Source organism: Marasmius oreades, chromosome 5 (assembly GCF_018924745.1).
Source record: "Marasmius oreades isolate 03SP1 chromosome 5, whole genome shotgun sequence".
NCBI classification, from domain to species: Eukaryota; Fungi; Basidiomycota; class Agaricomycetes; order Agaricales; family Marasmiaceae; genus Marasmius; species Marasmius oreades.
This window is the reverse complement of record NC_057327.1, coordinates 2,663,007-2,690,001: the sequence shown is the minus strand read 5'-3', so window position 1 is coordinate 2,690,001 and position 26,995 is coordinate 2,663,007. Positions and strand designations below refer to the sequence as shown.

General features: G+C 46.9%; 15 protein-coding genes across 18 annotated transcripts; 8 read left to right on the top strand and 7 right to left on the bottom strand.

The window, feature by feature from the left end:
• The first annotated feature begins 272 nt into the window (after positions 1 to 272).
• On the top strand, positions 273 to 2,134 carry E1B28_009023 (uncharacterized protein). Of its 2 annotated transcripts, XM_043153876.1 has the most exons (7): positions 273 to 574; positions 634 to 662; positions 721 to 847; positions 911 to 986; positions 1,047 to 1,066; positions 1,119 to 1,607; positions 1,662 to 2,134. In XM_043153876.1, exons 1-7 carry the CDS (start codon positions 344 to 346, stop codon positions 2,079 to 2,081), a joined length of 1,392 nt encoding a protein of 463 aa, XP_043009161.1. In that variant the 5' UTR covers positions 273 to 343; the 3' UTR covers positions 2,082 to 2,134. The 2 variants fall into 2 exon arrangements, with proteins under 2 accessions (XP_043009161.1, XP_043009162.1); XM_043153877.1 differs by having other exon boundaries at positions 634 to 847.
• Positions 2,135 to 3,722, bottom strand: E1B28_009022 (uncharacterized protein). Its single transcript, XM_043153875.1, has 6 exons — positions 3,327 to 3,722; positions 3,206 to 3,275; positions 2,995 to 3,140; positions 2,797 to 2,941; positions 2,257 to 2,736; positions 2,135 to 2,199 (listed from the first exon to the last, which is right to left on the bottom strand). Exons 1-6 carry the CDS (start codon positions 3,668 to 3,670, stop codon positions 2,164 to 2,166), a joined length of 1,221 nt encoding a protein of 406 aa, XP_043009160.1. The 5' UTR covers positions 3,671 to 3,722; the 3' UTR covers positions 2,135 to 2,163.
• Positions 3,723 to 3,926: 204 nt separating this feature from the next.
• On the top strand, positions 3,927 to 6,559 carry E1B28_009021 (uncharacterized protein). 2 transcript variants are annotated; one of them, XM_043153873.1, is made up of 10 exons: positions 3,927 to 4,762; positions 4,814 to 4,984; positions 5,051 to 5,135; positions 5,187 to 5,344; positions 5,399 to 5,438; positions 5,538 to 5,761; positions 5,813 to 5,983; positions 6,039 to 6,123; positions 6,195 to 6,343; positions 6,410 to 6,559. In XM_043153873.1, the coding sequence occupies exons 1-10, from the start codon at positions 4,607 to 4,609 to the stop codon at positions 6,428 to 6,430; spliced, it is 1,260 nt and encodes a 419-aa protein (XP_043009158.1). In that variant the 5' UTR covers positions 3,927 to 4,606; the 3' UTR covers positions 6,431 to 6,559. The 2 variants fall into 2 exon arrangements, with proteins under 2 accessions (XP_043009158.1, XP_043009159.1); XM_043153874.1 differs by having other exon boundaries at positions 5,399 to 5,761.
• A 120-nt stretch (positions 6,560 to 6,679) lies between these two features.
• On the top strand, positions 6,680 to 9,205 carry E1B28_009020 (uncharacterized protein). Its single transcript, XM_043153872.1, has 15 exons — positions 6,680 to 6,829; positions 6,881 to 6,911; positions 6,978 to 7,037; positions 7,090 to 7,152; positions 7,225 to 7,262; positions 7,332 to 7,510; positions 7,577 to 7,611; positions 7,660 to 7,782; positions 7,839 to 7,946; positions 8,003 to 8,428; positions 8,490 to 8,532; positions 8,590 to 8,665; positions 8,720 to 8,787; positions 8,845 to 9,004; positions 9,057 to 9,205. Exons 1-15 carry the CDS (start codon positions 6,689 to 6,691, stop codon positions 9,192 to 9,194), a joined length of 1,689 nt encoding a protein of 562 aa, XP_043009157.1. The 5' UTR covers positions 6,680 to 6,688; the 3' UTR covers positions 9,195 to 9,205.
• A 52-nt stretch (positions 9,206 to 9,257) lies between these two features.
• PRE2 (Proteasome subunit beta type-5) lies at positions 9,258 to 10,570 on the bottom strand. The gene is made up of 7 exons (XM_043153871.1): positions 10,382 to 10,570; positions 10,173 to 10,323; positions 10,050 to 10,118; positions 9,851 to 9,993; positions 9,763 to 9,792; positions 9,467 to 9,707; positions 9,258 to 9,406 (listed from the first exon to the last, which is right to left on the bottom strand). The coding sequence occupies exons 1-7, from the start codon at positions 10,550 to 10,552 to the stop codon at positions 9,312 to 9,314; spliced, it is 900 nt and encodes a 299-aa protein (XP_043009156.1). The 5' UTR covers positions 10,553 to 10,570; the 3' UTR covers positions 9,258 to 9,311.
• Positions 10,571 to 10,847: 277 nt separating this feature from the next.
• On the top strand, positions 10,848 to 11,806 carry E1B28_009018 (uncharacterized protein). The gene is made up of 4 exons (XM_043153870.1): positions 10,848 to 11,056; positions 11,113 to 11,200; positions 11,249 to 11,505; positions 11,557 to 11,806. The coding sequence occupies exons 1-4, from the start codon at positions 10,924 to 10,926 to the stop codon at positions 11,667 to 11,669; spliced, it is 591 nt and encodes a 196-aa protein (XP_043009155.1). The 5' UTR covers positions 10,848 to 10,923; the 3' UTR covers positions 11,670 to 11,806.
• On the bottom strand, positions 11,715 to 12,305 carry E1B28_009017 (uncharacterized protein; the record flags this gene model as incomplete). Its single annotated transcript, XM_043153869.1, has 2 exons — positions 12,168 to 12,305; positions 11,715 to 12,108 (listed from the first exon to the last, which is right to left on the bottom strand). Exons 1-2 carry the CDS (start codon positions 12,281 to 12,283, stop codon positions 11,715 to 11,717), a joined length of 510 nt encoding a protein of 169 aa, XP_043009154.1. The 5' UTR covers positions 12,284 to 12,305.
• Positions 12,306 to 12,429: 124 nt separating this feature from the next.
• On the top strand, positions 12,430 to 13,168 carry SNU13 (RNA binding protein snu13). The gene is made up of 4 exons (XM_043153868.1): positions 12,430 to 12,580; positions 12,642 to 12,702; positions 12,767 to 12,870; positions 12,920 to 13,168. The coding sequence occupies exons 1-4, from the start codon at positions 12,527 to 12,529 to the stop codon at positions 13,076 to 13,078; spliced, it is 378 nt and encodes a 125-aa protein (XP_043009153.1). The 5' UTR covers positions 12,430 to 12,526; the 3' UTR covers positions 13,079 to 13,168.
• E1B28_009015 (uncharacterized protein) lies at positions 13,126 to 13,888 on the bottom strand. Its single transcript, XM_043153867.1, has 2 exons — positions 13,769 to 13,888; positions 13,126 to 13,708 (listed from the first exon to the last, which is right to left on the bottom strand). Exons 1-2 carry the CDS (start codon positions 13,814 to 13,816, stop codon positions 13,190 to 13,192), a joined length of 567 nt encoding a protein of 188 aa, XP_043009152.1. The 5' UTR covers positions 13,817 to 13,888; the 3' UTR covers positions 13,126 to 13,189.
• On the top strand, positions 13,889 to 15,287 carry E1B28_009014 (uncharacterized protein). Its single transcript, XM_043153866.1, has 5 exons — positions 13,889 to 14,245; positions 14,314 to 14,656; positions 14,737 to 14,835; positions 14,886 to 14,906; positions 14,965 to 15,287. Exons 1-5 carry the CDS (start codon positions 13,971 to 13,973, stop codon positions 15,202 to 15,204), a joined length of 978 nt encoding a protein of 325 aa, XP_043009151.1. The 5' UTR covers positions 13,889 to 13,970; the 3' UTR covers positions 15,205 to 15,287.
• Positions 15,288 to 15,636: 349 nt separating this feature from the next.
• Positions 15,637 to 17,858, top strand: E1B28_009013 (uncharacterized protein). Of its 2 annotated transcripts, XM_043153864.1 has the most exons (6): positions 15,637 to 15,765; positions 15,836 to 16,293; positions 16,342 to 16,540; positions 16,592 to 16,792; positions 16,848 to 17,327; positions 17,374 to 17,858. In XM_043153864.1, exons 2-6 carry the CDS (start codon positions 16,078 to 16,080, stop codon positions 17,685 to 17,687), a joined length of 1,410 nt encoding a protein of 469 aa, XP_043009149.1. In that variant the 5' UTR covers positions 15,637 to 15,765; positions 15,836 to 16,077; the 3' UTR covers positions 17,688 to 17,858. The 2 variants fall into 2 exon arrangements, with proteins under 2 accessions (XP_043009149.1, XP_043009150.1); XM_043153865.1 differs by having other exon boundaries at positions 15,637 to 16,293.
• Positions 17,859 to 17,913: 55 nt separating this feature from the next.
• On the top strand, positions 17,914 to 18,953 carry E1B28_009012 (uncharacterized protein; the record flags this gene model as incomplete). Its single annotated transcript, XM_043153863.1, has 4 exons — positions 17,914 to 18,042; positions 18,091 to 18,188; positions 18,252 to 18,466; positions 18,545 to 18,953. Exons 1-4 carry the CDS (start codon positions 17,940 to 17,942, stop codon positions 18,951 to 18,953), a joined length of 825 nt encoding a protein of 274 aa, XP_043009148.1. The 5' UTR covers positions 17,914 to 17,939.
• Positions 18,954 to 19,041: 88 nt separating this feature from the next.
• On the bottom strand, positions 19,042 to 20,116 carry E1B28_009011 (uncharacterized protein; the record flags this gene model as incomplete). Its single annotated transcript, XM_043153862.1, has 2 exons — positions 19,042 to 19,315; positions 19,380 to 20,116. 2 exons carry the CDS (start codon positions 20,114 to 20,116, stop codon positions 19,042 to 19,044), a joined length of 1,011 nt encoding a protein of 336 aa, XP_043009147.1.
• A 23-nt stretch (positions 20,117 to 20,139) lies between these two features.
• Positions 20,140 to 21,429, bottom strand: E1B28_009010 (uncharacterized protein; the record flags this gene model as incomplete). The annotated part of the gene is made up of 2 exons (XM_043153861.1): positions 20,140 to 20,280; positions 20,341 to 21,429. 2 exons carry the CDS (start codon positions 21,427 to 21,429, stop codon positions 20,140 to 20,142), a joined length of 1,230 nt encoding a protein of 409 aa, XP_043009146.1.
• Positions 21,430 to 21,678: 249 nt separating this feature from the next.
• E1B28_009009 (uncharacterized protein) lies at positions 21,679 to 23,579 on the bottom strand. The gene is made up of 6 exons (XM_043153860.1): positions 23,470 to 23,579; positions 23,397 to 23,410; positions 23,161 to 23,342; positions 22,942 to 23,109; positions 22,718 to 22,883; positions 21,679 to 22,661 (listed from the first exon to the last, which is right to left on the bottom strand). The coding sequence occupies exons 3-6, from the start codon at positions 23,263 to 23,265 to the stop codon at positions 21,937 to 21,939; spliced, it is 1,164 nt and encodes a 387-aa protein (XP_043009145.1). The 5' UTR covers positions 23,266 to 23,342; positions 23,397 to 23,410; positions 23,470 to 23,579; the 3' UTR covers positions 21,679 to 21,936.
• Between the last annotated feature and the right edge of the window lie 3,416 nt (positions 23,580 to 26,995).

Genomic DNA, 26,995 nt, shown 5'->3' with positions numbered 1-26,995 from the left:
GTGCATAAAGTACATCAAGTTATAATGGCGCCTTGTATTGGGACATTTCATCCGGGCAGTCGATCTTCTAGAAATGCAATCCTTGAAACCGATTTCATGAGGCTATCCAAAGGGTGAACATTCGGTAGTGCCTTTGACATTTACTGTATGTCATGAAGCGAGCTGAGCAGGGACTCCAGAATACCTGAAGCTGCTTGGCGTAAGAGAGTGAGTTTTCCGAACGGAGCAAATGATAGAACTTTCAAGTTCGCTCTGCACGTGCACGGCACATTGACATTGTCGATGTCCGCCACCTGCTCTTCTTTAAGCTCCTCCACTCATAGTTTCGGCACTATCGACAAGCATGAAAGTATTCTATGGCTCAGTTATAAATCCAGATAACTTGACACTATATAAAGCAAGTTCCAACTCGCTTCTGGCAGTAAATTCCGAAGGCAATATAGAATGGATCGTACACGACATTCAAGACTTTATGGTTCAGGAAACATTGCTCCAACATGGATGTGTTGACGTTGAATTAGTGGCCCTCAAAGACGGACAGTTTATCATGCCAGGCTTCATTGATACTCATACGGTGCGGAAAGGTTACTCTGCGGTCGAGACTCTTTACTAATTTCTTACGTCGAAAAGTAGCATGCGCCCCAGCTACCTAACATTGGGACGTATGTGACAACTGAATTGCGTTAAGCCCTATACCACTGCTAATTCTGCCCACTGAAGAGGAGCTCAGTATGAACTTCTGGACTGGCTGAATACCATAACTTTCCCTATGGAGGCCAAGTTCGCTGATAACAGCTTCGCCGAGTCCGCGTATCCAGGTGTCGTTCGCCGTACAATCAACACAGGGGTGAGTTAGCTGAATCCATATCGTTCGTTTTGCCATGCCGACTCAGAAGCACTGATGAGGAAGACGACCACCTGCTGTTACTATGGCTCGCTTCATCTGGGTTCTACCAAGGTTCTAGCGGATGTAGTGCACTCTTTAGGTGCGTATCTGTATTTGCATTTCCTTTCTTCACTGTGGCCCTAACTCAATACGAACTCAGGTCAGCGAGCCTTTGTCGGGGTACCCCTCTATTCCTTCCCCATGGTTGGCTAATGCTGATGGTTTCTGCCAGAAATGCAATATGGACCGTAATTCTCCGTCGTATTACAAAGAAGAGAGCCCTGAAACTTCTCTTCGCGACACCAAGTCCCTCATCGCATATATCAACACACTAGACGCAGGTCCTGCCGGCATTCCGCTGGTTCGTCCGATTATAACACCACGCTTCGCAATTTCTTGCAGTAACCCGCTATTAGCGGAGCTTGGAAAACTCGCGTCCTCAGACCCTTCCTTACATATTCAGACGCACATATCCGAGAACAAGTCGGAAGTAACGTTCACGAAGAGTCTGTTCCCTGAATGCAACTCATACGCAGCTGTATACGACTCATTCAAGTTACTTCGTCGAAATACGATTTTGGCGCATGCCGTACATCTCGAAGACGGAGAAATAGATCTGATTAAAGAGAGAGATGCGGGCATCAGTCATTGCCCGACTAGCAACTTCCATTTGAATAGCGGTGTAGCACCAGTCGGGAAATACCTAGATAAAGGCATCAAGGTACTACGCCCCGATTGTTACTGAGACTAACTGATTTTATTCATGAACTAACAGGTTGGTCTGGGTACGGACGTCTCGGGAGGCTACTCGCCTTCCATGTTAAATGCGATCCGAAATGCTAGTATCGCGTCGAAAATTTGCGTGATGCAAGCAGACGATAGTAAGTCTTCGGGACAGTACAAGGATAAACAGCTTTCTGTCGCTTCTTTGTTGTACCTTGCGACACTTGGCGGTGCTCGAGTATGTGATCTGGAAGACCGGGTGGGGTCTTTTGCTCCAGGAAAATGCTTCGACGCGTTGATAGTTGATGTGAGGAACGTTACCGGAAATCCTTGCCTTTGGGGTGTGGATGTGGGACCAGAAATGACTACGAGTCTTGATACAATGTTGGAGAGGTTCATCTTTTGTGGAGATGATAGAAACATTTCGTCGGTGTACGTACAAGGAAGGCGCATCGGAGGTGCGAGTCGCTAGGCTGTATGCATGATGATGGCTACATATATGTATAATTTGTTTTACATTATAATACATGGGTTCGGTACCTTTCCTCGTGCAATCAGTCTTCATCGGGAAAACTCCATTTTGAACAGTCCTGGCAAGACCAGCACACCCTGAGTGGACAACGCGCAATATTGTTTAAACTACTTACAACGCAATCCCTTTCCTCTACCGCTTCAGGAACGTCTCTTCCATCTTCCCAAACAACGTCTTCGGCCTCCAAAATTCGGTTGATGATATGCTTTATAGGATGTGTCCTCACATCAACTGCCCATTTCAATTTGGTAACAGTATCGAAGACGATGGACTTCCCCAAATGGCAACGGGTTTCTAGGGCATAACCTGCTTGCGCACATGGAGAAGCAAAGCCATTACAGGCGCCTTGGGGTATAGGGTCTGCAGTATGGTAAACGTGTGTGACTGGTAGCACTGATGAAGAGGTGTTCAACGACGGAGGTGGTAGAGGTAGGTGTAATCTCTCGGCGGCCAAACGTTCTCCAGGAGATTCAAAAGCTACTGCAGGCAGTCCGTATGTGGAACCAAGAAGACTGGCGAGCGCTCCTCCAAGGGAGTGGCCGACGAGCCACAAGTTGGCTTGAGGATACAGCATCAGAAGGTCGTTCACGAGGCCCTTGAGATGTAGACGTTAATTATGAAGTAAGACACGCCGTTGAAGATACATGAAGCTCACAACACCTATGGAGTAGAAAAGGCTGTCTTGAATTAAGGCTTTGGAGAGGCAAGTGTTACCGCATGTCCGGCTGTGCATGTAACAATCGCAGACGGTACGGAATACCCAAGTAAAGTCTACCCTTGCACAGCAGCAGGAAAATAACCTAGCAGAAAGTTCAGCAATCGCATAACGGACATGAGTTGTTTGAATTTGTACAGGTTGTCGTTAAACTTGTCCTTCTTTGACGTTGGTCCTTGTAAGGTAGTCCCTTTGATGGAAAGAACTATAGTTGAGTTATCTGCCGAAAGAAAAACATTGCCTCTAAACCCATCTTCAGGATTTTCCCAACCAAAGGGAAAGCTCTACAGAAAACGCGTTGCAAGTTAACGTTGGGTAAAAGACAATAGCAAGGCCTTCGAGATCACACCGAGTTCCAAGCACCGTCCAAATCATACCAGTTCTTGCGTCCAGGCAAAGCGTAAGCATTTCCTGCCATTCTACACGAGGCGTGGTTCATAATGAAGAGCTGAACAAAGAACGATAAATACCTCGCCAGTTGAGCCAAAGTATGCCTATCCCCGATATCCGGACCTAATACTTCTACGGCAATCCATTCTAATATTTCGGACTGGCCGTGTTCTACAGAACGTTCCTGGAACCGGGGGAAAGTATTCAGAGGAGATGGGATTCGGTAGACTGTTGTAGGTCGTGCTTTCAATGTTGCAGTTGAGGGGAGATGAGAAGCAGGAGTGGATTGGAAGGAACTTGAGATATCCGGCCGACGGAATGCATGTTGATAAGGAAACTCAACAATTGGTTTCTCAATCGGTTTCCCAAAGGCTAGGTTGAAGAATAGTATAGCATGGAGAATAACAGGGAGAATATTGAGCATTTAGACCATCGACGACGGGAGGGAAGAGGACTGTGGTGGAAGCTTTTGGAAACTGCGGCCGAAGATGAGATAAGATGCGGAGATAAGATAGAGAAATCCAAATATGGTGAAGTTCCGGTCAAGTAAATCCGAGATTCGAGGCGAGGCACGAGCATCTAATCAGAGGATAAGATAGCGATTGAGATGAGCGCCCCAGCATAGTACAGGCGCCCGCTGATGTACATCTCCCACGCCTGTACTAGTACCTCACTTCTTCTTTTCCTGCGCTCATATCACTACGTCCTTGATCATCTTTTTTGCTCCCCTCCCTCCATCTCCATCTGTCTCCCATCCTTTAGCGCTGGGTATCACAAGAGCCGTACAAATTACCTTTTCGGCTTTGTCTTCCCGAGCGCTCAGGCGGGATCTCGTTTCGTTTGGGTTTTCCTTTCCCTTTTCTCACTCTTTTTCGCGTTCATTTTTCCAGACGCGTTCTTTCACGTGGCGATCACGTGCCCCCAAACGTTTCGAGCCCCCCGCCTCTGGCAAAACACCCACTGAGATTAAGCACGGTATTAGCCACACTAATACCTTAAAGACCTCTTTATCCTTTCCTCTTTCCTCTCTCTTGGCCTCTAAAAGAGCCTATCTTATCAACTTCTTTTTTGGGAGACTATCATTCGGTTACCTGTGTGGACGCAACTGTCATGATATACAGAGATCGGACATGATCTGTTTTACTCAATATGTCAAGCCTAAGGTACGCGATCACTGTAGGCGGTCCTGAATTTACGGCACTCGAGAAATAAAAACCCCTGCAGTGAGTGTGGGTGTAACACCAACCCTTTCTTTCTTTCCTTTCTTACGCTCCTCAACTCCTGCCAGTCGGGATTTCCTTTCACTCCCTTCCTTGACAGCTCTGCTCTACTCTGAACTGGTTTTCTATTCCTTGCAACAATGTTGTCTACCACAATCCTTACTGGTCTTCTTGGGGCAAGCTTCGCCCTGGCGGCTCCCCTTCTTCCCCGTGTAACAATCGATAAAGCTGCAACTGCTGAGGCTCAGCAACGGGATGACACTGCAACGCGCGCCATCACCGCTTCTGAGATCAAGGTCGGTTGATAAAACTCACGGTTTTGCATCATGTCTCATTCGCCTCTGTAGACTTCAGACGGCCGTTGTCTCTCGGTGGACCCAGAAGGTGGTGATTTTAGGCAGAACTTGATTCCCATTCAAGCGTTGCCCTGCAGTGGAAACGACAACCAGAAATGGGACTTCATCACCGCTGGTAAACATAACAATCAGCCAGGAAACGCGCTCATTGTCAACTCGCAGGTTAGTAGCAGTTTATTGTCTGTCTGCTGATGTGATGAATGTTCCTGACTTTTTTTACCTATTTAGACAAACGGATGTCTGAACTTCGATCCCCGCAGGGCTGCCGGAAACCAAGTCATCCTCTTCTCATGCGGAGGCAGGGCAGATGGAGGTCTGTCAGCACAATACTAGTTCGGATGCAGTCGTTAAACATTCTACTTAGAGGGTGAAACTACCGACTCGCAGTTGTTCCCATTTACCGGGAATCCCACTGCATTGGTCTTGACACCCAAGAACAGTCAAGGCAAGGTCTGCTTCACCGTCAAGGGAGATCTTTTGGACCAAAGTGCATGTGATGCAAAGGCTCCATCTCAGGATCAGGTTCGTTTTTTTGGTCGCCTTCTTGCGAAACTATACTCATCGAGCCCTCTATAGCTATTCAACATCGGCGACGCCAATGGAGCTGCTCAAGGTGGTGAGAAAACTGATCCACAACCCCCTGCCGATTCTGACTCAGAATCGACATGCCCTCCCCCTACTACCGCCACTGTCACTGTCACCGTATCCGCTACAGGAACCGACGAAACTACATCGGCCGCTCAAGCTACCGACGATGCCTTCACAACATCGTCCACTCAGGCCGCCGCATCGGCTACGCAGGCCACTCAAGGCACTGGATCCACAACCATTTCAGCATCCAAACCCACAGGTACCGCAAAGCTTGACCAGAAAGCCACGGAAGAAGCACAACGCCGAGATGATACAGCAACCCGAGCTTTCACGAGCGTCCAAGTGAAGGTGGGTATGTCTTCACAGGACTTGGAAACTTTGCATTGACTCGTGGCGAAGACTTCAGGTGGACAATGCCTCAATGTCGACCCTCTTGCAGGCGACTTCCGCCAAAATCTTATCCCCGTTACCGTCGGTGCCTGTGACGGTAGTGCAGGCCAGAAATTTGATGTGATTACTGAAGGAAAACACAACAACGTTGATGGCACTGCTCTTATCGTCAGTTCGTTGGTGAGTGACGAAGATAGTTCCATTCCCCATCCCTGTAACTGATGGCGCGGACTAGACTAACGGATGCCTCAACTTCGATGATCGTCGTGCACCTGGCAATCAAGTGCTTCTATTCTCCTGTGGTGGACGTGCGGACGGTGGTATGTTCATTCTCCTCACTAAGAAGATATCGCTTCCGACACTCAGCCATCTTTGTTTGTTTGTTTTTCAGACGGCCAAGTCACCGACTCTCAGTTGTTCAAGTTCGACGGCGGTAACACAGCTTCCATCGCTCTCTCCCCACAGAATGCCAAAACATCTTGCATGATCAACAAGAACGGCCTCCTCGATATCACACAGTGTGATAATACCCAAGATCAGGTGGGTAACATCTGCTCATCAATCATGAGAGGGTCGCTTATGTGATTTTTCTTTTTCTTTTTGTAGTTGTTCTCATTTGTGGCTTGAAGACCAGATATAATTAGAAGCTCGATGCTTCCACTCGTTTTGCAATGCTGTATTTATTTATTTCAACCATGATTGACGTCACTCCCCATTTTCTGAGTGAACTGGCATGCGTAGAACTTCTGATTTTTGTGGAGAAATCACCCTCGTGGTCGGGATACACATACCGTCAAAGCCCGTCGTCAATATCGGGCCGGAGGTTTAGTAACGCGAAAGAAAGTAATCAACACATGGCGCCAATTCCAATATACTTATATATATATGCGAGGTCCGATATTGACCTGGATGTCGATGAATTCCCCAACGACTGAGAAGCAACTGGAACTCGAGCCTCCCGAGACTGTAAGCCATGCATCTACGGAAAATTCGCAAATCAGCGACCACACAAAGCGCAATCTCAAGGTGAGCTCGCATCTTCATTCCGTTTCAATGGCAAACATTATTTTTTTTCAGAGTAGGCATATTCAGCTAATTGCGATCGGCGGTGAGTATAACGATCCACAGCAATGAGAATCACTGGTCCTTGACTCTGGGCAAAATGTCTTCATAGGTACCATTGGCACTGTACTTTTTGTGCAGATCGGTTCTGCTTTGACGAAAGGTGGACCTGGTGAGTGATTCCCGCAACTCTGGGTTTCCATTTACTGAGATCCACATTCTAGCCAGCCTTTTTCTCGGGTTTACGGTTTGGTGCACCTTTATTATGGCCGTCAATAACTGTCTATGTTAGCCCATCCCAGTCCGAACCTATTCAAGTTCAGAACATATCGTCTGACGGGGAATCTTAATCTTTACAGGCGAAATGGTCACTTGGATGCCGATTTCTGCTCCCTTCGTACGCCCAATCCTTCCAACTTGAAGCATGAGAATGTCAAAGACCTAATCGAATTGTCCATGAACCCAGGTTCGATTCGCTGACCGATTTGTAGATCCAGCGTTGGGGTTTTGCACTGGCGTCAACTTCTTTCTCTTCGAGGCATTCCTCATCCCGTTCGAAATAACTGCGTTCAACATCATCTTACATTTTTGGACCGACAAGATTCCTCTAATCGCAGTCATATTCTTCATGCTTGTGGCTTACACGTGAGTTTTGGTGGTGCTGGTATAGCTCAGCTGGAAAAAGGAATTGATTGCCTAGTTTTATTCTAGCATTCTCAACTTCATTGACGTGAAGTACTATGGAGGTAATTCGGCGCTTTCGATCCTCGATAGCTAATCACTTTATTTAAAAGAAACCGAGTTTTGGCTATCGCTTGGTAAAGTCATACTGGCAGTTGGTTTCATTATCTTCACCTTCGTAACCATGGTTGGTGGGAACCCCCTTCACGATGCGTACGGGTTTCGGAATTGGAATTGTGAGTTTCTTGTTAACTGGGATAAGCTCAGTGTGTTTGAATTCCCGCAACCGTAGCTTCCAAAGTGGAGGGCGCGCCTTTCGCGGAGTATATCGAGACAGGCACCCTTGGAAGGTTTCTGGGATTTCTAGCATGTTTTATTCAGGCGTCCTTCACAGTTGCAGGTGATGATTTCGCATACAAGCGCAATTTCTTCCGTGTAATTATAAGTTGGTCCTAGGTCCTGATATGGTCTCTCTTGCTGCTGGTGAAGCTGAAACACCAAGACGAATTCTTCCTCGGACGTTCAACAACGTTATCTACCGTCTGGCCGTATTTTTCATCTTGGGCTCGATGTGTATTGGAATCGTCATTCCGTATAATGACACGGACCTCGCGAATGCTCTTTCGAATGCACAACCAGGTGCTGGTTCGTCTCCATATGTCATCGCGATGGAAAAACTCCGTATACCCGTCCTTCCGCATATCGTCAATTTCATGATCCTCATCTCAGTATTTTCCGCTGGGAACAGTTACACATACTGTGCTAGCCGGGTACTGTTTGGGTTAGCATTGGAGGGAAAGATGCCTAAAGTTCTTGCTAGATGCAATCGGCACGGTGTTCCAGTCTATTGCGTCGCGGTTACTTTGTCGATTGCATTACTTGGTGGGTAAAAGAATGAAATTGTCTGAATCGTGAAGCCTAACCTTGTTTTTCCCGTCCTCAGCTTTCCTCCAGATCTCCAATAACTCTGCTGTTGTGTTGCAATGGTATCTATTGACTGATTTCGTTTATCGCATTCCGGAACTAAGAAAATTTGGTATTAGGTTCGTGAACCTGGTAACCGCCTCTCAGCTCCTCAATTGGGCAATAATTTCATTTAGTTACATACGCTTCTACAACGTATGTGACCATTCAATTTGGTGTCTCAGTCATCTGCTGAATCCCTGATAACAGGCCCTGAAAGCTCAAGGAATTCCACGAGAGACCTTACCATACAAAACACGCTTTCAACCGTTCTGCGCGTAGGTGGTTTCTCATATTATGTCCACTAACGACCACTGATTACCTGATGGATGAAGCTACTACGCGCTATCAGGTTCCCTAGTCATGGCATTCGTAGGGGGATACACTGTCTTCCTCCCTGGGAAATGGGATGTACCGTCTTTTCTCTTCTCTTACTGCATGATCGGTGTAGTTCCTGTCTTATTCATCGCATGGAAGGTTTTTCACAACACCAAGGTGAGGGTCACAGTCTTTCTACTCCGATGAAAGGCTGAACGGAGATTTTTAGTTGCGGGACCTCAAACATATGGACTTTTTCGAGCAGGAGAGGGCATTGATCGACCGGTATGAAGAGGATCACTCAATAATCACGCTCAAGTCCAAGAAAAAGATGGATACAATATGGCAATTCATGTTCCCGGTATGAAAGATGTGGGCAGAGCAATGGGCAGAGCATTATGCATGTAACACACTGCTCATGACCTCAAAATGGACAACGAAAGTCATAATTCGCACAACTCGAGGCAATTTTACAATCCTTCTACTACGACCGCGTACCTACACGTACATCATATCCATAACCAGCGCCGTCAACGTTGTCAGGGCCATCGTAGTGCAGTTTGGAAATATCATAGTTGCCTGGTTCGAAGAAAACGCGTGAGTGAGATGAGTGACGTTGGGGGATCCGAATCCTCATACCAATGAAGTGCCATCCATCTTCCTTGACATGATAAAGGTTGCAAGTGTTACCAGAGAAAGCATCTCGATGACCGGCGGCGTAAATGCTGCGTCGACCAAGTTCTTGTGCCTCCTCGTCAGGGAGATCCCATCGGTATCCCTGATCGAGGACACCATACGCAAACGTGCTACCAGAGCCAACGGAGAATAGATCTCCTTTGAGACGAGTTCCATCTGAGTCGACATAAAAGATCGCAGGGCCCTGTAGTCAAGTCAACATTGACATCGTTCCTTAAAGCAAATTCCGAGACACAAACCGTCTTATCCCAACCACATATCATCGTTCCCTATGTAGAAATTTGGTGAGAAGAGTATGTGTTGGAAACGTGAAGTGTGATTGCATACCATGCTGAGTCCCATTCCCTTGTAACTGTAGACCAAGTTGCTCAAGTATTTGCTTGCCGCCGAAACAGAGATGCGTTCGCGATTGCGTAGCTCGTGTAGTCGGCAGTGGATACCGAGGTAAGTTTCCCAGTATTGGCAGTCGGCTGGCAGATTAGACATTAGAGGAGGTTGGAAACATAGTATCGCAATTGAGACCTACCAGCACCACCAGCCATAGTTCCCAACAAGTATGGGTTGATTTCAATGACCTTCTTAACGGTGCCAGAAGCTAGATAGACTACGATTGGAGAACTGATACTATCAATCTGGCGCATGTACACACCTACATAGCTCCCTGCTGTTGCCCTCGAGTCGACTGCAACGATGACGCCTCCTTTGTATCGGAACGCGAGAGTGGTAGTTCCGTGCTGAATTTTGATTCTGCATTTGGGATCGGCGTGGTCGTCGGTGTGTAATCTTAGGAAAGCGGACGGCTGTTTAACTTGGAGATCAATAGAGGACTTCCAAAAGTTTTAAACAACTGGAACATACGTCTGGAACGGCAGGGACCGAGAAAGTCGGCACTCCCTTTGCCAGGCTACCAAAGCCTGCTTCAGAACCCCATGCTGCGTCAGAGAATTCATCGTCTTCAATGTTAGCTTGAGCTCTTTTGAGTTCTCGAAGATGATCTGTGGTTGAGAAACGATTGGCAAAACTATTCATGGTAGTATGGAAATGAGGATGAGGCGTTCAGGTGGGTGACGCGGCCGTGTTATTTGTTGCTTTGTTTATCGACTACCTTCGACAGTGACACCCAACTCGACACTCAACGACAATCCAACCTTGGGATGTATTGCTCATGCTTATCACAGCCTGCGCATTCTCTCTCAGGATGTCTGGAGTTGCCTGACAGCTCGATGGACTTGAGATATCCCTTTGGCTCGTGACCTACCTCAGAACTTCGCTCGCAACGATCAACTTATAGTTACTCTGGTTCGTTGACGACGACAACCTTTCTTTACTCCCGTCGTCTTCGTCTCACTTTTTGTTCGTGCTGCTCCTGGCGGGCCTTTTAGAGAAGCTTTGTTTGGACAATGCCCTTTGTTCGTTGGAAGAAATTCCTCGGTTTACCTTTAGTTGCAGGGGTGTGCATCCTCGCATCTTTGGGAGTAATTGTTGGAGGCGCTGGCGCCGTTGGTGGTTGGGTTCATGTTATCGATGTCGTGGGTACGTCGCAGACTCGGTGTGTCCCTTCAATCATGGTCTAAGAGGATGCGGTGCAGGAAAGCATCCCATACCTATTGAAGATCAAGTGGGAGTCTTTGTGTTCGCGATCACATTTTCGTTACTCGCACTTTTGTCACTCCTAGGGTGTGTTTCAGTGTCATTCACTTGTGCTCGATGCTGAAGCTATCTTAGCCTCATTGGAGGCCTCGTTAGAAGCTACAATATCATTATCTTCTACAAGAATCTTGTGCGAGGACATCTTCTATTGATCATTGCCGCCCTTGGCCTTTCTCTGTTTTCCACCATCCACCCGGTGGATAACTCGACTATCGAAAGATGCCTTGGAGACTCGCCGGACTACCTAGTAAAACAATTCTGCGTTAAAGGCATTTCGTTGATGAAAGGCCTTCGTATTGGTATATCCGCCTTGGCTGCAATCAACCAAATCTGTATGTTTCGCAAATCGATATTTTCTTCAGCTCATCTCTGAAAACACCTAGGTGCTTGGATCATAGCGAACAATTTCGCGGACAAGTTAGACTTGGATAGCGTCATGCGGAGGACCATAATATTCCCCGATGGTAAAGCAAGTGGAAACGGCTACCGAGTATAAAACCTAATTTATCCTGCAAAGTTTGATTGCGTTCATGTTCCGTGGTCACTCCTCGCCGTCTCCGGCAAAAATGAATGAAACAAGGTACTTGTCCAAGTATTCTTTGGGTATCCCTTCCTTGAGCCCATCCGCCATGGCTTGACTCATTCGGTGTATATACTCCTCTTGGATCCTTCCATCCTTTATGTCCCTCGTGTTGACGTAGACCATGACATCGAGTAGAGTCTTACCCTCCTTGGTGTAAGTATAATCCTCGTGCCCGTCAACACCTTTTGTGAGCTCGACCGGGAGTGTGTGCTTGGTGTAAGATAAGGGTACGCCTTCAAAACCATCCAAAACTTTCTCATCCCTCTCGTTCAATGCGTACACGAAGCCGTATACGTGGTCATCCTCTGAAGGCACAATATTGGCATAACCTCGTGTACTAATAATCCAACGCCTGTCGTAGGCAACTATCAGCAGGGTGGGAAGCGACTATCGAAAGCGAGAATAGTGTACCACTTCTCGAGCTTTGCAACTCCGATGAAGCGAGAGTCAGGACATCTACGCTTCATTTGATCCATCCAAATGTTACTTCCGTAGGACAAATTGAGAGTTAGTTTGTCGGATGACATGTAAATATGGGGTATCGGGAAATGAGGACCTGAGAGCGTGTAAGGAGGCTCCGGAGAGCTTTACATCCCTCCCGGGCCGAGGCGCGGGAGAATGTCCTTCCATATTTGGACGGACTGTAAGGCGTTATTTTTATTTTTATTTTTCTTCCACTTTGCAACCGTACTCGACCAAGGATCAAGTCAGCTTCGTGAGGTCTCTCATTCACACTTCACAACTACCGCGTCAAGTATTTCTCAATCGCTATGGCTGACCGAGGAAAGGCTTTCCCTCTCGCAGACCCGGACTTGACCAACACGGTGCCAATCTCAATCTCATCCTCGCCATATGTTACTGGCGTTAATTCTTCCATGTCCTCAGATTCTCGACCTTGCTCAGCAGGCGGGCCAGTACAAACAACTCAAAAAAGGAGCCAATGAAGGTCGGTTTACTATGTGAAAACCATCAATGACCATCCAGCTCAAAAGGCATAATTTTGTTTTCAGCTACCAAAACCCTCAACCGTGGTGTTGCGGAATTTATCATTCTGACGGCTGACACTGAACCTCTTGAGATATTGTTGCATTTACCGCTCCTGTGTGAGGAAAAGGTGCGAATTAATTCTCTACAGGTTTGAGACATGTTGATTTGGTCATCAGAACGTTCCTTACATATTCCTGCCTTCAAAGGCCGCTCTCGGGCGTGCTTGCAATGTCCAACGCCCTGTAATTGCTGCCAGTGTGACTACCGGTGAATCTAGAGAGCTTCAAAGTCAAATCCTGACGGTGAAGATCGCGATTGAGAAGCTTCTCGTATAATGTATGACTACCTTGTATGACTGCCTAGAGTATGGCAATACTAAGTAACGAGGTTTTCACCGCTGTATTTGTAAATCGGATGGCTCAAAACACGGAATAATTAATGGAATATTAATAGCGGTCGAGCTGATTGAGCTTGCGGGCAGTTTTGGCGTTGGACTGTGTGTTTTGCCCCCTGACTGGTAGATGCATAGCGTGTCGCCTTCCGACATAACTTCCAATCATCCTCTGGCGAGCAATATTTTCCCTAATCTCCCTCCTCAGTTCCGACTCAATAATCAAATCGTTCAAAGGATCGCGACTTTTCGTTTCCGTGTGTTTTGCACTGGGATCCGGAGGTGGGAGACCCTTTTCCAGTGCCCTTTTCTTCCGCTGAGCTAACTTGACATTGTTGTGCTCTGTCAAAAGATCCTGTGCTGATTTATTGGAAGGTCCTGGAACGAAGGTGGGTGGTGCGAGGGGGTAACGAGGGAGGGGTGGTGCAGTTTTGGGTGATGAAAGGAACGAGGCAAGTGCGGTGATTTGGAAAGGTGTCAAGTCTTTGATTTTGCAACGGTTGTGAATCTGGAAACGCGCACAGAGGCGGTGGGCTGTATGATGGCCTACGCCATATATTGTAGTGAGCGCAAACTGAAACCATGAATTTTTGGAGTGTTAGAGAGCATAAACATGAGAACAGAGTTTATTCACCCTAGCAAGCTGATTATCTGGCAAGTTAATGCCTAGAACGTGCACCATTTGCGGTTGCACGCAGTGGTTGGTGGTCGAGAAATAGAAAAGCACGGGCCAAGTGCGGAATCGAAATCGGAACCTTTCGCGCTTCTTCCCTGACTTCCACCTCACCTCTTCCCTTTTCTTCTCTATCACTCGTCCCTATTCTTATCGTGCCAGTATGTCAAACAACAAAGCAGAAGGTCGTCGTGAAGACGCACTAGCCAAACAACGCGACCAAATGCGCGAGGAATTTGAACGTCAAAAGAAAAATCTCATCAATGAAACCGAAAAGGCTCGCCCATCGTCGAATCGTTTCGTTGGTCAACATGACTCTATGGAAGATTCTTTGAAACATAGCACTGTTGGCCTCGTTCATTTAGAAGAGTTTCAACAGAAGAGAAAAGAGATTGAGGAGGCTAAAGCTCGAGAAGCTGCGCGTACAAATGAACTCAAGTATGTAGCGGTCCTTTTTTCGAATTTGTGCGCTTGGATGGCTTATAGGTCATGGAGAACCTGTTTAGAGACGAAACGAAGAAGGCCAAGAAAAGGAAGAAGGCTGCAAAGGCCACTTTGTCGTTCGCTGTGGACGACGAAGAGGGTGACGGTGATGCATCCGGAGGCACTTCTCGGCAATCTCCCAAGGAGGATGGTTCGGAGGAACCACCGATGAAGCGAAGCAGATTCCGCAAGAATCCCAACGTCGATACCTCGTTCTTACCAGATAGAGAGCGAGAAGAGGAAGAGAGGAAGGAGCGCGAGAGACTGCGCCAGGAGTGGATAAGGAGACAAGAGGAGCTTAAGCAGGAGGACATTGAGATCACCTACTCTTACTGGGATGGAAGTGGTCATCGAAAAACTGTTACAGTAAGTTGCTCGCTTCCTCCCTGTTCTATAGTGTTTTCTTACGTGCAGAGCTGCCATCATAACTATTAACCCGAATGTAGTGCAAGAAGGGAGACAAAATTAGTACTTTCCTGGAGAAATGCAGGCAACAGTTCCCCGAACTTCGAGGCGTCAGCGTCGATAACCTGATGTATGTCAAGGTATGTATCAGTGGAATATCCCTGGCCATGGGCTCATTCACCACCTACAGGAGGATCTCATTATTCCACATGTCAGTGATCACTGATACGCATTGCTTCTGAGAAATATTTTGGCTCATATTCTTTCAGCATTACTCTTTCTACGAATTCATCGTGAACAAAGCTCGCGGGAAGTCGGGACCCCTTTTCAACTTCGACGTACATGACGACGTTCGTCTTCTCGCGGATGCTACGAAGGAGAAGGACGAGTCGCATGCTGGAAAAGTCGTGGAGAGAAGCTATTATCAGAGGAATAAGCACATATTCCCTGCTTCTAGATGGGAAGTATTCGATCCAGAGAGGAACTACGGAAAGTATACCATTTCTTGATAGTCTACTTTCAGTGCTCGTCGCTCGTAGTTACTTGAATTCTGCTTGGAGCATCTCAGTCAAAGCCACTGCTCAGATGCGTGATCATCTAGAATTATCAGCAGCTGGTAATGACCTTTCCTCCCAAGTTACAAGACCAGTTACCAGTTACCACTCGCCCAAAAGTGCTCGTGGTGAACTGTATTTGCTTTAATTTCTTGGATTCAAGATCAAGATGAGATTAGCTGACTGTGTTGCTCAAGTAACTCGGGTACAGTAAGTATTCACTGGGCACTATTAGCACCTCGCCAACGCTTTCGAAGTGAATAAAGAAAAACCAAGTACTAGCTGAGCGCTGAGCAATCATGTAACTTAGAATCTAATCTACATGGAGATGCGGCCCGATTTGGCCCGATCTCCCAGTGTTTCGCACACTCGACCTATTCTTCTCCTGAACCTGTGCCCAACTATACTCAGAGCCAACTACCGTGGGTGTGAATCTCCGACGGGTCCGAAGAGTTGTATACCGCGCTTTTCCTTCTCTGGCTATTTAGGATGCAGTGTGCACACAGCCCGCTACCCGTGCGTTGAGCTATTCATGACACTTCTTTTGTTCTGACAACTATGGACCCTCTCTCTGTTCTTACCACAGTAATCTCGACAGCGAAATTTCTCATCGATTGGGTGGATGCTCGCAAAAGCCAGGAATACACCCTATCGGATATTCAACGCACAGTCCGTAACATTCACGGGAGTGTGCTGTGCTCTCTCTTGGACAAGTCCAGCTCACAAGCATTAGATCCACGAATCCTTGGTCCACTCGAAACCCTGCATGATATTCTACGTAGAACACAGGATCATCTGGTGGGGTGGGAGCACTCGAGATCGAAACCAATGGGCAAGCTAAGGGCTGCCATAAATCCTTGGGCGATACTTGACAAGCTCAAGACGGACGAGAAGAAGCTCATGATCTCCATGCAAATCCTAGGAACCGCGATGATAGCCATCTATTCCCCAACGCAATCCTCTAAGAAGCGGAGAGCAATACCCATCGACATCTCGTCGAACGCGGACTTGAGGGCTTTCTGGATGTCGGAAATCGGTGAACAAGTACGTTCTTATTCATGTATAATATGTCCTCTCGCTAAGATTGTATAGATATCCTATTGCTCAGCTGAATTTCTTGCGCTGGCATTAAGTCGATACCTCAATGTCCAGACGAAAGCACAAGCCAAAGATTTATTGGCGTTAAGGCTTGATGAATACGGTGCCGGATGTATAACTTTGGCCAATTTTGACGCCTTCGTGGGAGGACGGCCCTTAATGGAAGCTATGATGGAACTCGGTTTAGTGCAGGGTGCGTTCCGCAATAATGGTTTCGAGTCATTATTCTTACTCGACTTTGTAGTTCTTCCTTTTGCTGAAAGATCAGACTTAGGAACCAAATCGATGCTCCCAGATACCAACAGTATCACACCCATACTTGTTCTTGTTGATGACAATCCAGAAAACCAGCTCGAGACTTTGGAGCATGCAAGGGCGCTGGGTGTAGACAGGTATGTCTTCAAGTCCACTGCAGCTGCAAAGAACTGGATTGAATGGAATGAAGGTCAGTACCAAAAGCGTTGACGGAATCTCCTTCAATCAACTATTGTTTCAACCAGATATGCTACGCCAGGCCGACCAAATGAATCGACTTCGGATAATGTCCGACAACTCACGATGGGAAGAAGATATTGATTCCTGTCAAAAGTCACCAGAACCCAGCATGAACCTCAGAGCTGGCGAAACCATCCTTCGGTACCTTCGTGGCCGTCAGTACAGAGCTCCTGTCCTGATTTACGCTGGCCTCAGTATGCCAATGACAAATTACGTCCTACAATATTCTAACTCCGGCTCAACATGTTACCAGGAGGTCGTGGATAGTTTCCTTGACGGTCTCTTAGACCCAGAGAAAGCTGATGATGGTTGGTGGCGAGATTACGATGTCGTGCCAAAAGGGAGCGTCAAGCCATTATTGATCTGGGTCGACGACGACATAGGCGGACATACGTTCTCCTTAGAGTACGCAAAGTCATTGAACATTGAAATTGTCCCGTTCGTAACGACCGATGCTGCAAAGTTATGGATTACCTCAAATGAGAGTAAGTGATCTTCTTGCTTCTCATCAATCCAGGCTGAGACCACTAGTTATACTCCGTCGCATGGAGGGGGCACATCTTCTACGGTTTATATCAGACAACTCCCGACTGGAGGGACCATTTTACGTTGGAGGCCCGCAACAACTCAATCGAGGCGCTGGAAAACAGTTCCTTGAATTTGTGCGTTCAAACGGATATCTTTCCCCGTTTCTGATAGTGTGTCGCAACGTTGGCGCCACGAGATATGTCTGCGATCATGAAAACGCGGGATCAACCAGAGACCCTCAGGTGTTGCAAAACTTTCTAGTTTTCTTGGCTGAACGTCGGAGCAACGACAATAGCTGGAAAGGTTGTGGTACGTAGGGTGGAGATACATTCACGACTGGCATTGAAAACAACTACCTAGCTAGTACTACATATTCATACCCCACGTAGTAAGGTTCAACGTTCAGAACTCGCTGATGTTGAGCCTTCAGCGACATATAGTCAACTGAAGATACATATTCAGACTACTCCTAGCTTGAGGGCATTGAACTTGAATTAGTCCTACGTTTGCGATACGAGTACCAACTGACCTTACAAGGGAAATGCCCACGCTTCCTGTCGTATACTACCATGTCGTTGAAGACGAACACAACATTATCGTGGCACGCGCCGTTCTCTCAGCCTCCTTATTTCGTCCCAGCGTCACTTTTCGTTGCATTGTTGCTCACGCTTAGTATGTGAAGGAGGTTTATCGAGTCGTACTGATATTTACCGTCTTCAGTTGCTTTCTCAATAACTAGACGGAACAACGCCTCTCGTGGAAATGCTTTACTATTTCTTGGACCCCCAGAATCTGGTAAAACCTCGATTATGAGTCAGGTGCGATGAAGCATTATTAATTATTCCTCATGGTTCTTTAATGGCTAACATTTCCGCTATCAGCTTGTATACGGTGTATCGCCCGCAACCCACACATCCTTGCAAACCAATGCAGCTCTCGTGAATCTTCCTGGCAAGAAGCATCCGATCAGAGTCGTTGATGTTCCCGGGCACCCCAGAATTAGAGACCAATTCCACGATTTTTTGTTGGATGCGAAGGCAATCGTGTTCGTGGTGGATGTAAATCTGGTTTCAAGGAATGGTCCGGCTGTAGCAGAGTGCGTTTCCCCGTCTTTTGTGGTGCTTGGAGATTGCGGATTGGAATGTGGACCGCTGATTGAAGTTATAAACGACAGACATCTCCATTCAATTATGAAAGCCTTGCTATCCCTCCCACCATCCCACAAACTCCCGACGTTAATCATTTTGGCGCATAAAACAGACTTGATCAAGGCATCAGCTACGTCAGGTGCCTCTTCACTGGCGGTTGACCGTGTGCAGAAGATTCTACAGCGTGAACTGGAGAAACGAAGGCTTGCACAATCCGGTGGAATGGGTGTAGAGACACTTGACTCGGAAGACGAGAAATCTGACATTACTGGTTTGGAGTGCACCAGTCCGGGAGGGGTATTCCAATTTGAGAGTTGGGAAGGTGGAGAAGTCGTGTTCATGGGAAGTTCAGTCAAACTACCACCATCGGACACCGAAAAAGGCCCATCCTCTGGTTTACAGACTTTGGAAGAATGGATGGATGAAAATTTGTAACGTCCTCAATATACCCAGAGTTATAAAAGAGAACGGAGAAGTAATGCAAGGTTCGATGTAATGCTACGTCGGGAATGACTACAATTCTTCAAAGAGCTTTACTGATTCCTTCCACCCGCACATTCCATCCCGCGAGCGGGAAGCCTGGCGCATGTCCGGTACTACCGTCCCACCCTCCTGACATCATTGCAACTGCATACAGTAAACTTCCTGAACCTGGGAAATATGGCGTCGGTACCCTGACACCCCCAACAGGCATTCCTACGTCGTCAAAGATAAGTAATGGATGCAGTAACCACTCGATTGCTTGCTCTGTTGCCCCGTTACGAGCTGCAGACATAGCGAGCATTGGGAAATCCCAACTAGAAAGAAATGGACCGTAAGCCACTTCCGTTCGCACAACAAATGCAAAAAAGAAGCATTTACCCCCAACAATTACTTATATTCCAATGCGTCCAGACTTGTTTCATTGTTGCTTTTGCGATTTCCAGGTCGAGGCCCTCAGTACGAGGAAGCCAGCCATACAGCCCAACCAACGCGGGATGGTCGTTTGTATACTCCGGATCTGTCCAAAAATTTGTCTCGATTCCCTCGTACACGCTATACGTCCCGTTGTCTATCGGTAACTCCGCTAAGTTATCTTTCACAACAGTCCAGTTCTTTGGAACATCGATCCCTAATTTTTCCATCCAATTCGATGCATGGAGTAATCCCAACCGCCAATACGCAAGCTCAAAAGCCGCGTTCCGCGTCACATTAGGACTGGTATCCTCGCTGACGGGATACATTGGCGGGCCCAAATCGTATCGATTCGTTGTCTCGTTGAACCACGCAAAGCTCGCCATCCAGTTAGCTGTCTCCCTTACGACTTCTTCCCACTTTCTTAATGTCTTCTCCGTTGGGAACGCACGGTATTCGTATTCCGCAAAGATAAGCGGATGAGGTTGTTGCCAGATTAGCAGGTTGTTGATTTGTCCGGGTGACGAACGACCAGAAGGATCTGTCATCTTTGGCCAACGAGCACCTGAAGCCCAACCTTGTTGAATTTGTGCACGAGATAGAGAGCTAGGAAGGAAGCGAGAATAAACATCTGATGAGCGGCGAAGGAGATCCCAATTATTCCAGAGTGCCCATTGAGCCGAGTGCCAAAAGTACATTTCCATGTGGAACTTGCTATACGAGGCGATCAGTTAGACGGTATCACTTTCGAGGAGAAGATTGACTTACCCGTACTGTCATTCGAGTAAATGCAAATTAGAAAAAATGAGGAGATGGAAGGTACAGTCATTCGAACGCCACTTACCCATCCGTCGTTTACAAGGCCAGACTGGAGCATAAAAGGTTGAACGTAAGTGAAGCAGTCGTGCAGTAGTGAGCTTTAACTTACCTCTTGGGGAGGTGTATCGCCGGCTTCGTTCACTCGCATCAAATAGCGCGAAAGAATGATTCTCCGTTGAAGTTCATCCGCTCGTGGATCCGTCGAGTCAGTGAACACGTCGATGAAGCCGCTCTGTTCCCAGAATTTTTCCCATTCATTCACCGATGACTGCATGACTTGCTGGGCAGCCTGCACATCAAGTTTCGGTTCCAATCCAAAGGCAGCAGAAAACGAGAACGAACTGGAATCCCCAGAAGGGTGAATGCTATAACGATGTAGATTAGGCGAATCCCGACTAATACTGAATCCATCCCCGTTCAACGAAGTCATAAACACGGAGGAGTCCAGTTCATGAGCGATGTACGTCGATATGCCGTTCGTAGTCAATGTAGTGGTGTGATTCGAAGTCGCATTCCAGTTTCCTACGAAAGGTGCACTGAATTTTGTTTTCCCATCGTTCCAAGGAAAATCGATGAATATAGCAATTCTTCCGTCTTCCACGAGAGAAGAAACAACAGTGAACGCCACGGTATCGTCTAATTGTGCCGAAGCAGTCCTAACCATGACCGGCACTCCATCGAAGGTGAAATTACTCGTCAGAATGCCAGTCCAGAGCTCCAGCTCCTGTGAAGCGTCACTCAAGTCGTTCTCCGTAATAGTGAGGGTTTGTCCTTTCGAATCGCCAAACACCAATCCAATCCTTCCCAAATTGACTCGGTTAGGATTCGAAATCAACCATTGTTCAATCGGGTTTCCACCTCCAAAATCGTATAGGACAGTTCTTCCATGGTTCAACCAGCTGACTCCCCGATATTGTTCCACGTCTTGTACAGTTTTTCCCGGTGGTAAGGAATCGTTTTTCCAGCCCCAAGATGACATAATCGCAAAGGGCTGGAACGTTTGCATTCCTGTAATGTCTGCACCAAAAGCAAAATTCCCATTACCCACTTGCATTGGTGTGCTGAGACTGGATGCATTTCGTGTAGGATTATAACGGTTAACGACGGAGCGGCGGTCGATGACTTGGCCTCGTGAAGATGGGGTATAGAGGAAAACAAGGAGCGTATAAAGAGGTAAGAAGATGAGCAACCCCCTCATGGTAGTCTGGTATTTCCAACCGTCCGAGCCTGACTTTTGTATCAATCTCAAGACGGCCCGAGGCTGCCAGAGCTAGTCATGCGATAGGTCATCAAGAAGCCTTTCCTTGAGGGCGATATGTTATCCATTTATAGTGCAGTGTTGAAGAAAGGGAAAGACTGTGCAAGATGGAAGGAACCGTCCATTGTTCGCTGTAAACAGAAACAGAGAAGAAAGTTGTTTACTTATGTAATTGATTGTTGTAACAAGCACCCACAGTCACCTACAGCGTTTGAGCCCTTTGTGGTCGATTTTTGGAAAGCAGTTTCGCCAAGAAATGAGACCAGAGATTTAGTATAAATATATTGTAAACCGAGTCTACATAGAAAGATATGAAAGAGTTCGACACTATCCAAAGCGGCCAGCCTACATAGTACATCGCCATGTATGGAAAGCAGCTGGAAACCGCTACGCATCATGTACATCCCGAATAAAGAGAAGACCTCGGACGATTTTCACCACTTGACTTTAGAGTGGCATTTGCGTGTAAGTGGTGTGCATCTTCGTCATACTGGAACTACTGAGTGTCCCGTCAGCCGGGACGGTCTTGGTGGTACCGTCTGAGTAAGTGATTATTACTTTTCCCGTCCACCTCAGGTCTGCGCATTCCATCCTATACCCGACAGCCTTTCCTTGACCCTGGGCCATCGGGTCAATGGTGACTTCAGCCTTACGATCATAGTAGTAACTTCTGCTGATCGTGGTGCTATCCGTCGCCTGGGTGCCCCATTCATTCTCCTGGCTGACTTCAACCCCGATCGTAGCCTCTGATTGCAGTTCCCCGACATAAGGGATGCCAGCCGTAGCCCTTACTGCGACCTGCGTAGCGACTTTGTTACCGATCAGGGACTTGGTTGTCTGTGAAAACGTGAGAGTCGAAGTTTTCTCTGCCTCCATTGACCACTCAAATGTGGATGTGATATGGTTTGGACTTTCGTTATCGATTATGCTCTCGTTTGACCAGGCAGCCTCTACCTTGCCTGTTTGTTCGAGCTGAGACAGATCAAAGGAGTCTATGATCAATTGATAACCCGCAGGAGGGGCAGAAGCCCAAACGGGAGTGAGGCGGTCGAGGAATTTTCCGGGTGCTCCCTCGAAGTAGATAAGTCCGGTGACTTCAGCATTGGGGTTGTAGGTGGGCGGGAGCCAAACGAAAGGTTCCCCACTATTGCCACCGTAAACGTCACTGAATCCTAGAACCCTTCCAGTCAGGTTTCGATCATCGGTGAGAGGGGCACGTAGAACTTACTTCCTTGATTGGTGAAAAACTGGAATTGAGAAATCCCGGTGTTGGAGTGACCTTGAACGCGTGTGATCTGTTCTCCGGCACGCAACTCAAAATTGTGAGCACCACCGCCGTTCCCTCCTTTCTTCCCGCTTGATATAACCGTACCATCGTCAAGTTGGAATTGGCACTGCACGTTGTCAATATGAGCAACATCACTGGCATGAATGCAACATGGAAATTCGTACCTCGATTGCGTCGACACCGCTTCCAGACCAAACGGTGATCGATTTGAGCTTAGTTGTCAAAGTGTCTGCGACGACGCTGAGCATATCAACTGCAGTACCACCGCTTCCACCCTTCGGGTCACCGACAACTACATGGTTATCCAGTAGTTGATTTTCGGACCACATAGGCTACTTTGAAATTAGCCCGTGTTAATAACCTTGGGTGTGAAAAATGCTCACATTGAGGTCGGTAATTATGGAGCCGTTACTGCGACCTTCCCAGGCCATCAGAGCGCGAGGCCTGGTGCCCACGTACGACAGTAGGACCACCACCTGAGCCACCATACTTGGGGGGCACGCGACCGAGGTTGGTCTGGAATTGGATTGCGTCGACCTCTGTGGCCGGACCAGATTGTCATAGACTGTGATATGGCTTAGTGCAAGAATCGAGAAAGAGGCATGCTGTTGAGGCTCACCACAACCGCTTCGCCTTTAGAATGAATATATCAGTCTGGGCTTCAACACCGTGTAAGAATAAGATTATATTACCTTTCGAAAGATCAAGCACAGAAATCTGTGCGGTACCACCTTGCCCGCCGTGCCAGGGAGTGGTCAGTCCATCGCTAAACTCGCACTGGATGCCATCCAGTTCCGAGTCCGAGGTACGAGGACTAGGCTGTTGCTAAACTTTTTGAGCTTCTTAAGGGTGAGAAGAAATTTCCATTTATATCCACTTTTGCCTCTTCTCTCTCCGCAACGGCCATGTTCCTGGCATAGATAAAATGATCATTGTCACAATCTTCCATAGATAATAATATTTGAATAGTATAGTCTCTTATAAGACCTGGCTGGGTGTGATAGATTTATCTGGATCTGCATTTTGACATGATAATTACATATGAACATACCAATTAAGTGGCCCATGGCATGGATATCAATGCAGCATCATGCAGACACAACCAGTGTCGAAGTATTATGTCTTCACAATCTTATGATACAGTGAATCTGTGTCAACTTGGAATTGAGCCTTGTCACTTTTCCAACCTGCGAGGCTCGAGTGGGGCTCGAGAAAATTTAAAAAAAAATTTCTTATCGATCGAGTTGATCAGATATCAAGTCGGGAGAAATCCGGCCCGATCTGCTGAATCCCCGGTTTGTTGGTTTGTATTATTATTATTATTGTGGTACTTGAAATTTGCAAGTGGTCCGCACAGATTCAGGCTACTATTATCATATCTCAGCTCTATTGGTGTTCAACCCGTCTTTGTCGTCTTCGTCTTCTCTCCTCTCCAGTTCATCGGTCCGAAGTCAGCAAAGACAAATTTGACCACTTTTTCCCGCACGATTGAACTATCCACTCGCTCCGTTACCCAAGCTCATCTACATGGTGCCTCTCGTCACTCGAAGTTTTGAACTTATTCCTTTCGACGTGTTCTCATTTTATTTTCTCCAGTTCTCTTAGGAGCTCAGCAGTATCGTCATCGTTATCGTCATCCGAGTCTTCGTCACTGTTTGATGATTGATGAATGAAACAAAGGTGAGGGCGAGGGCGACGTTGAAATGGGTGATGATGAGAAGAATAAGCGGAAGAGAGTCGTTAGCCAGGGTAAGTAAAATGTTGATTTTCTTTCCGTTTTCCGTTTCCGTTTTCCGTTTTTCCGTTATTTTTTTCTTTCTTTTTGTATACATACTGATAAATGCTACGACTAGTCAAACTATATTTTGCCGATTCTAACCTTCCCTACAACAAGTACGTGAAAAAAGAACACCCCTCCGAAAGAAATGGATTCACTCATAAGTCTTTCTTTCAATTTTACTTAATGTCATTTCCCCTTGTTTCTCTTACTTTCCGCTCATCATCCCCGTTCCTTTTCCCTTATCACGAAAAATCAGAATTAGGTCTTTGTCGAATTCACCGAACCAAGCGGCGTCGACACATTCTTGATCCTCATCTTTGTGTATGTTTGCTTTCTTCTCTCCTTCCTCCTTGTCCTCTTCGTCATTGTCATCGTCTTTGTCTGGCAACCGCGTATTGCTGAAAACTGGTGTAGTCGATGCCGGGCCCAAAGGGGCGGGGATCATGTGGTGGTTTTGCGGATGGGTTAGTGGGCGCGTCACCATACTCCTTGACATGCAGCGACATGCAGCAGCTGTCACTCGTAAGGTTCAAAACTTGGTACGTCTATTCTTTTTCATGTTCTCTATAATATTTGAAAATCCCTCTGATTCAATTTCTCTCTAGCTGTTTCAATGTCAAATACATTTGTTCCTGTCTAATTTATTCGTTTGAAGCAAGTCATGTAAAGTCAATAATTGAATGTCCAAAGGGCTACCAAACGCTGGAAGCATTCACATCTGAGCAGCAATAAAAGTGATGATAGAGAACATTCCAAGACATCCAGAATAGCAACAACAAAGCAATAGCAGAGCAAATGATTCACTGCAAAGTCCAAGTTCGTAGTAGTAAGTTTCCTAGTGCTTTCCTTGCTTCTTGGGTCAGTTTGATGGGCTTGCTCCCGCTCGCAATAGACTTTGGTGAAAGTTTAGGTGTAGGTTGTTTGGGATTTTCTTTCTTTGCAGCAGATTTGGTCTTCAAATTTTGAAGAGTGGTTTTCTTTCTTAAGGAGCAGAAACAAAGTACGGTCCTGGTGCTAGGCAAACATCCTCGTCACCTCGGACTCGGCCACGCCAGCGGTCCCCGCTGGCCCACATACCCCAATGTCTGCTGCCAGAGCGGAGGATATACTCCTCGAGAGTGCTCTAGTCGCGATTGGGTCCTTGAAGGGATCACCGCTAGTACCACCAGGCATAGTTGCAAAAAGATTTGGAGTTTGAGAGAAGAGAGGGCAATAATTACACTACCAAAACCGGCCCATGTCGTACAGATATGTGCTACTTTATATATATCCCATAAACTCAATATATCGTGAACATATGTTGACCATGCCGTAATAATGCCGTAACACAGTCCAGCAAAGGAAATTCTGGCGTCCCTTGTTCCTCCCATGACGGAAATGGGTCCAAATGGCATATTTTACAGGGATTTGATTAATTCCGTGAACATGCGGACTCTGGTGCGCCGGTCGGCTAAGCAAGCGCTCTCGGGTAATGGGCGGTTGTACGTGGCATACATACGGCCGATGATTGAGATTAAAACTCCGACTCAGTTCCGAAGTAAATCCAGGACGTCTCGTGATGTGAAATCCATCTTTCCCTTACCACATAGGAGTCCCGAGCCTCAAAAAATCTATGTCCAGCATCCAGGAGCCTGTTTCGGAGGAGTTGAAAACTCTCATAGTGGAATGGTACTTCAATGATGGCCTCACAATTTATATAGTATTCGAGTTGGTAGGAGACTAAGTACAGTGCAGTTTATTTGAGGACGTAGCGACTATCGGCGGAGTTTTAATATTGCTGTACATTCCGACCCTGCCGAGCGTGAAACGCAGAGTTCGCATGTTCACGGAATTAATCAAATCCCTGTACCTACCAAAGGTCAATGTATGCAGGACCACTGGAAACATTTGTGCTGAGTATTTATGGCATTGTCATGTGACTCTACATATCGTGAACATATGTGGAGATAGATGGTGATTATATAAAGTAGCAGATATGTCAGCTATCTGTTCAACAATTGGCGGTGTAGCTGGTTTGTCGTCGAGTGAAGACAGAGGGTTAACTGTTGGTGGTTTCCGGATCCTTTGCCACTGCTTTTATATCCAAACCTCCATGCTACCAGGTATTGTCTTTCTAGTAGCAATCTCTGGATGAATGCGTAATCAAGCCGCAGTCGGAGAAAGATTGTCTGCGGACACGGATATTTCTAGTTTTTTTTTTAAGTTTACTCGGCTCGAGTCTGCTAAAGTGCGGAGGAACCTGTTTGACGGGATATCGATGAGAAGGCCCCTTAATACTGATAGGCACTAGCTAGTAGCGAAATGGATTTTCGATAGTAAATGACTTCTCCGCACGAGATGTGGTATCGTCCTCCTATTGAACTTGAAACGCCTTGATATCAGAATACCGGATACAGCACATGCGGGCCCTGAAGGAAAAGAGAAGAATGAGCCAGGCT

Coding starts and splice junctions, on each gene's coding strand:
- E1B28_009023 (XM_043153876.1), top strand. CDS start 344: ATGAAAGTATTCTATGGCTCAGTTATAAATCCAGATAACTTGACACTA. Junction 663..720: donor CAGCTACCTAACATTGGGAC/GTATGTGACAAC, acceptor TGCCCACTGAAG/AGGAGCTCAGTATGAACTTC. Junction 848..910: donor GCCGTACAATCAACACAGGG/GTGAGTTAGCTG, acceptor CTGATGAGGAAG/ACGACCACCTGCTGTTACTA.
- E1B28_009022 (XM_043153875.1), bottom strand. CDS start 3,670: ATGCTCAATATTCTCCCTGTTATTCTCCATGCTATACTATTCTTCAAC. Junction 3,141..3,205: donor TGGACGGTGCTTGGAACTCG/GTGTGATCTCGA, acceptor CGTTTTCTGTAG/AGCTTTCCCTTTGGTTGGGA. Junction 2,737..2,796: donor TTTTCTACTCCATAGGTGTT/GTGAGCTTCATG, acceptor CTACATCTCAAG/GGCCTCGTGAACGACCTTCT.
- E1B28_009021 (XM_043153874.1), top strand. CDS start 4,607: ATGTTGTCTACCACAATCCTTACTGGTCTTCTTGGGGCAAGCTTCGCC. Junction 4,763..4,813: donor TCACCGCTTCTGAGATCAAG/GTCGGTTGATAA, acceptor TCGCCTCTGTAG/ACTTCAGACGGCCGTTGTCT. Junction 6,124..6,194: donor TGGTGGACGTGCGGACGGTG/GTATGTTCATTC, acceptor TTTGTTTTTCAG/ACGGCCAAGTCACCGACTCT.
- E1B28_009020 (XM_043153872.1), top strand. CDS start 6,689: ATGCGAGGTCCGATATTGACCTGGATGTCGATGAATTCCCCAACGACT. Junction 7,612..7,659: donor TGACGTGAAGTACTATGGAG/GTAATTCGGCGC, acceptor TTTATTTAAAAG/AAACCGAGTTTTGGCTATCG. Junction 9,005..9,056: donor AGGTTTTTCACAACACCAAG/GTGAGGGTCACA, acceptor GGAGATTTTTAG/TTGCGGGACCTCAAACATAT.
- PRE2 (XM_043153871.1), bottom strand. CDS start 10,552: ATGAATAGTTTTGCCAATCGTTTCTCAACCACAGATCATCTTCGAGAA. Junction 10,119..10,172: donor AACAGCAGGGAGCTATGTAG/GTGTGTACATGC, acceptor TAGTCTATCTAG/CTTCTGGCACCGTTAAGAAG. Junction 9,708..9,762: donor TATGTGGTTGGGATAAGACG/GTTTGTGTCTCG, acceptor ACTTGACTACAG/GGCCCTGCGATCTTTTATGT.
- E1B28_009018 (XM_043153870.1), top strand. CDS start 10,924: ATGCCCTTTGTTCGTTGGAAGAAATTCCTCGGTTTACCTTTAGTTGCA. Junction 11,057..11,112: donor TCATGTTATCGATGTCGTGG/GTACGTCGCAGA, acceptor GATGCGGTGCAG/GAAAGCATCCCATACCTATT. Junction 11,506..11,556: donor GGCTGCAATCAACCAAATCT/GTATGTTTCGCA, acceptor GAAAACACCTAG/GTGCTTGGATCATAGCGAAC.
- SNU13 (XM_043153868.1), top strand. CDS start 12,527: ATGGCTGACCGAGGAAAGGCTTTCCCTCTCGCAGACCCGGACTTGACC. Junction 12,581..12,641: donor ACCCGGACTTGACCAACACG/GTGCCAATCTCA, acceptor CCATGTCCTCAG/ATTCTCGACCTTGCTCAGCA. Junction 12,871..12,919: donor CGCTCCTGTGTGAGGAAAAG/GTGCGAATTAAT, acceptor TTTGGTCATCAG/AACGTTCCTTACATATTCCT.
- E1B28_009015 (XM_043153867.1), bottom strand. CDS start 13,816: ATGGTGCACGTTCTAGGCATTAACTTGCCAGATAATCAGCTTGCTAGG. Junction 13,709..13,768: donor CAGATAATCAGCTTGCTAGG/GTGAATAAACTC, acceptor TCATGGTTTCAG/TTTGCGCTCACTACAATATA.
- E1B28_009014 (XM_043153866.1), top strand. CDS start 13,971: ATGTCAAACAACAAAGCAGAAGGTCGTCGTGAAGACGCACTAGCCAAA. Junction 14,246..14,313: donor GCGCGTACAAATGAACTCAA/GTATGTAGCGGT, acceptor GAACCTGTTTAG/AGACGAAACGAAGAAGGCCA. Junction 14,836..14,885: donor ATAACCTGATGTATGTCAAG/GTATGTATCAGT, acceptor CACCACCTACAG/GAGGATCTCATTATTCCACA.
- E1B28_009013 (XM_043153865.1), top strand. CDS start 15,808: ATGGACCCTCTCTCTGTTCTTACCACAGTAATCTCGACAGCGAAATTT. Junction 16,294..16,341: donor TGTCGGAAATCGGTGAACAA/GTACGTTCTTAT, acceptor AAGATTGTATAG/ATATCCTATTGCTCAGCTGA. Junction 16,541..16,591: donor GGAACTCGGTTTAGTGCAGG/GTGCGTTCCGCA, acceptor TCGACTTTGTAG/TTCTTCCTTTTGCTGAAAGA.
- E1B28_009009 (XM_043153860.1), bottom strand. CDS start 23,265: ATGGTGGCTCAGGTGGTGGTCCTACTGTCGTACGTGGGCACCAGGCCT. Junction 23,110..23,160: donor CCATAATTACCGACCTCAAT/GTGAGCATTTTT, acceptor ATTTCAAAGTAG/CCTATGTGGTCCGAAAATCA. Junction 22,662..22,717: donor GTTTTTCACCAATCAAGGAA/GTAAGTTCTACG, acceptor GAAGGGTTCTAG/GATTCAGTGACGTTTACGGT.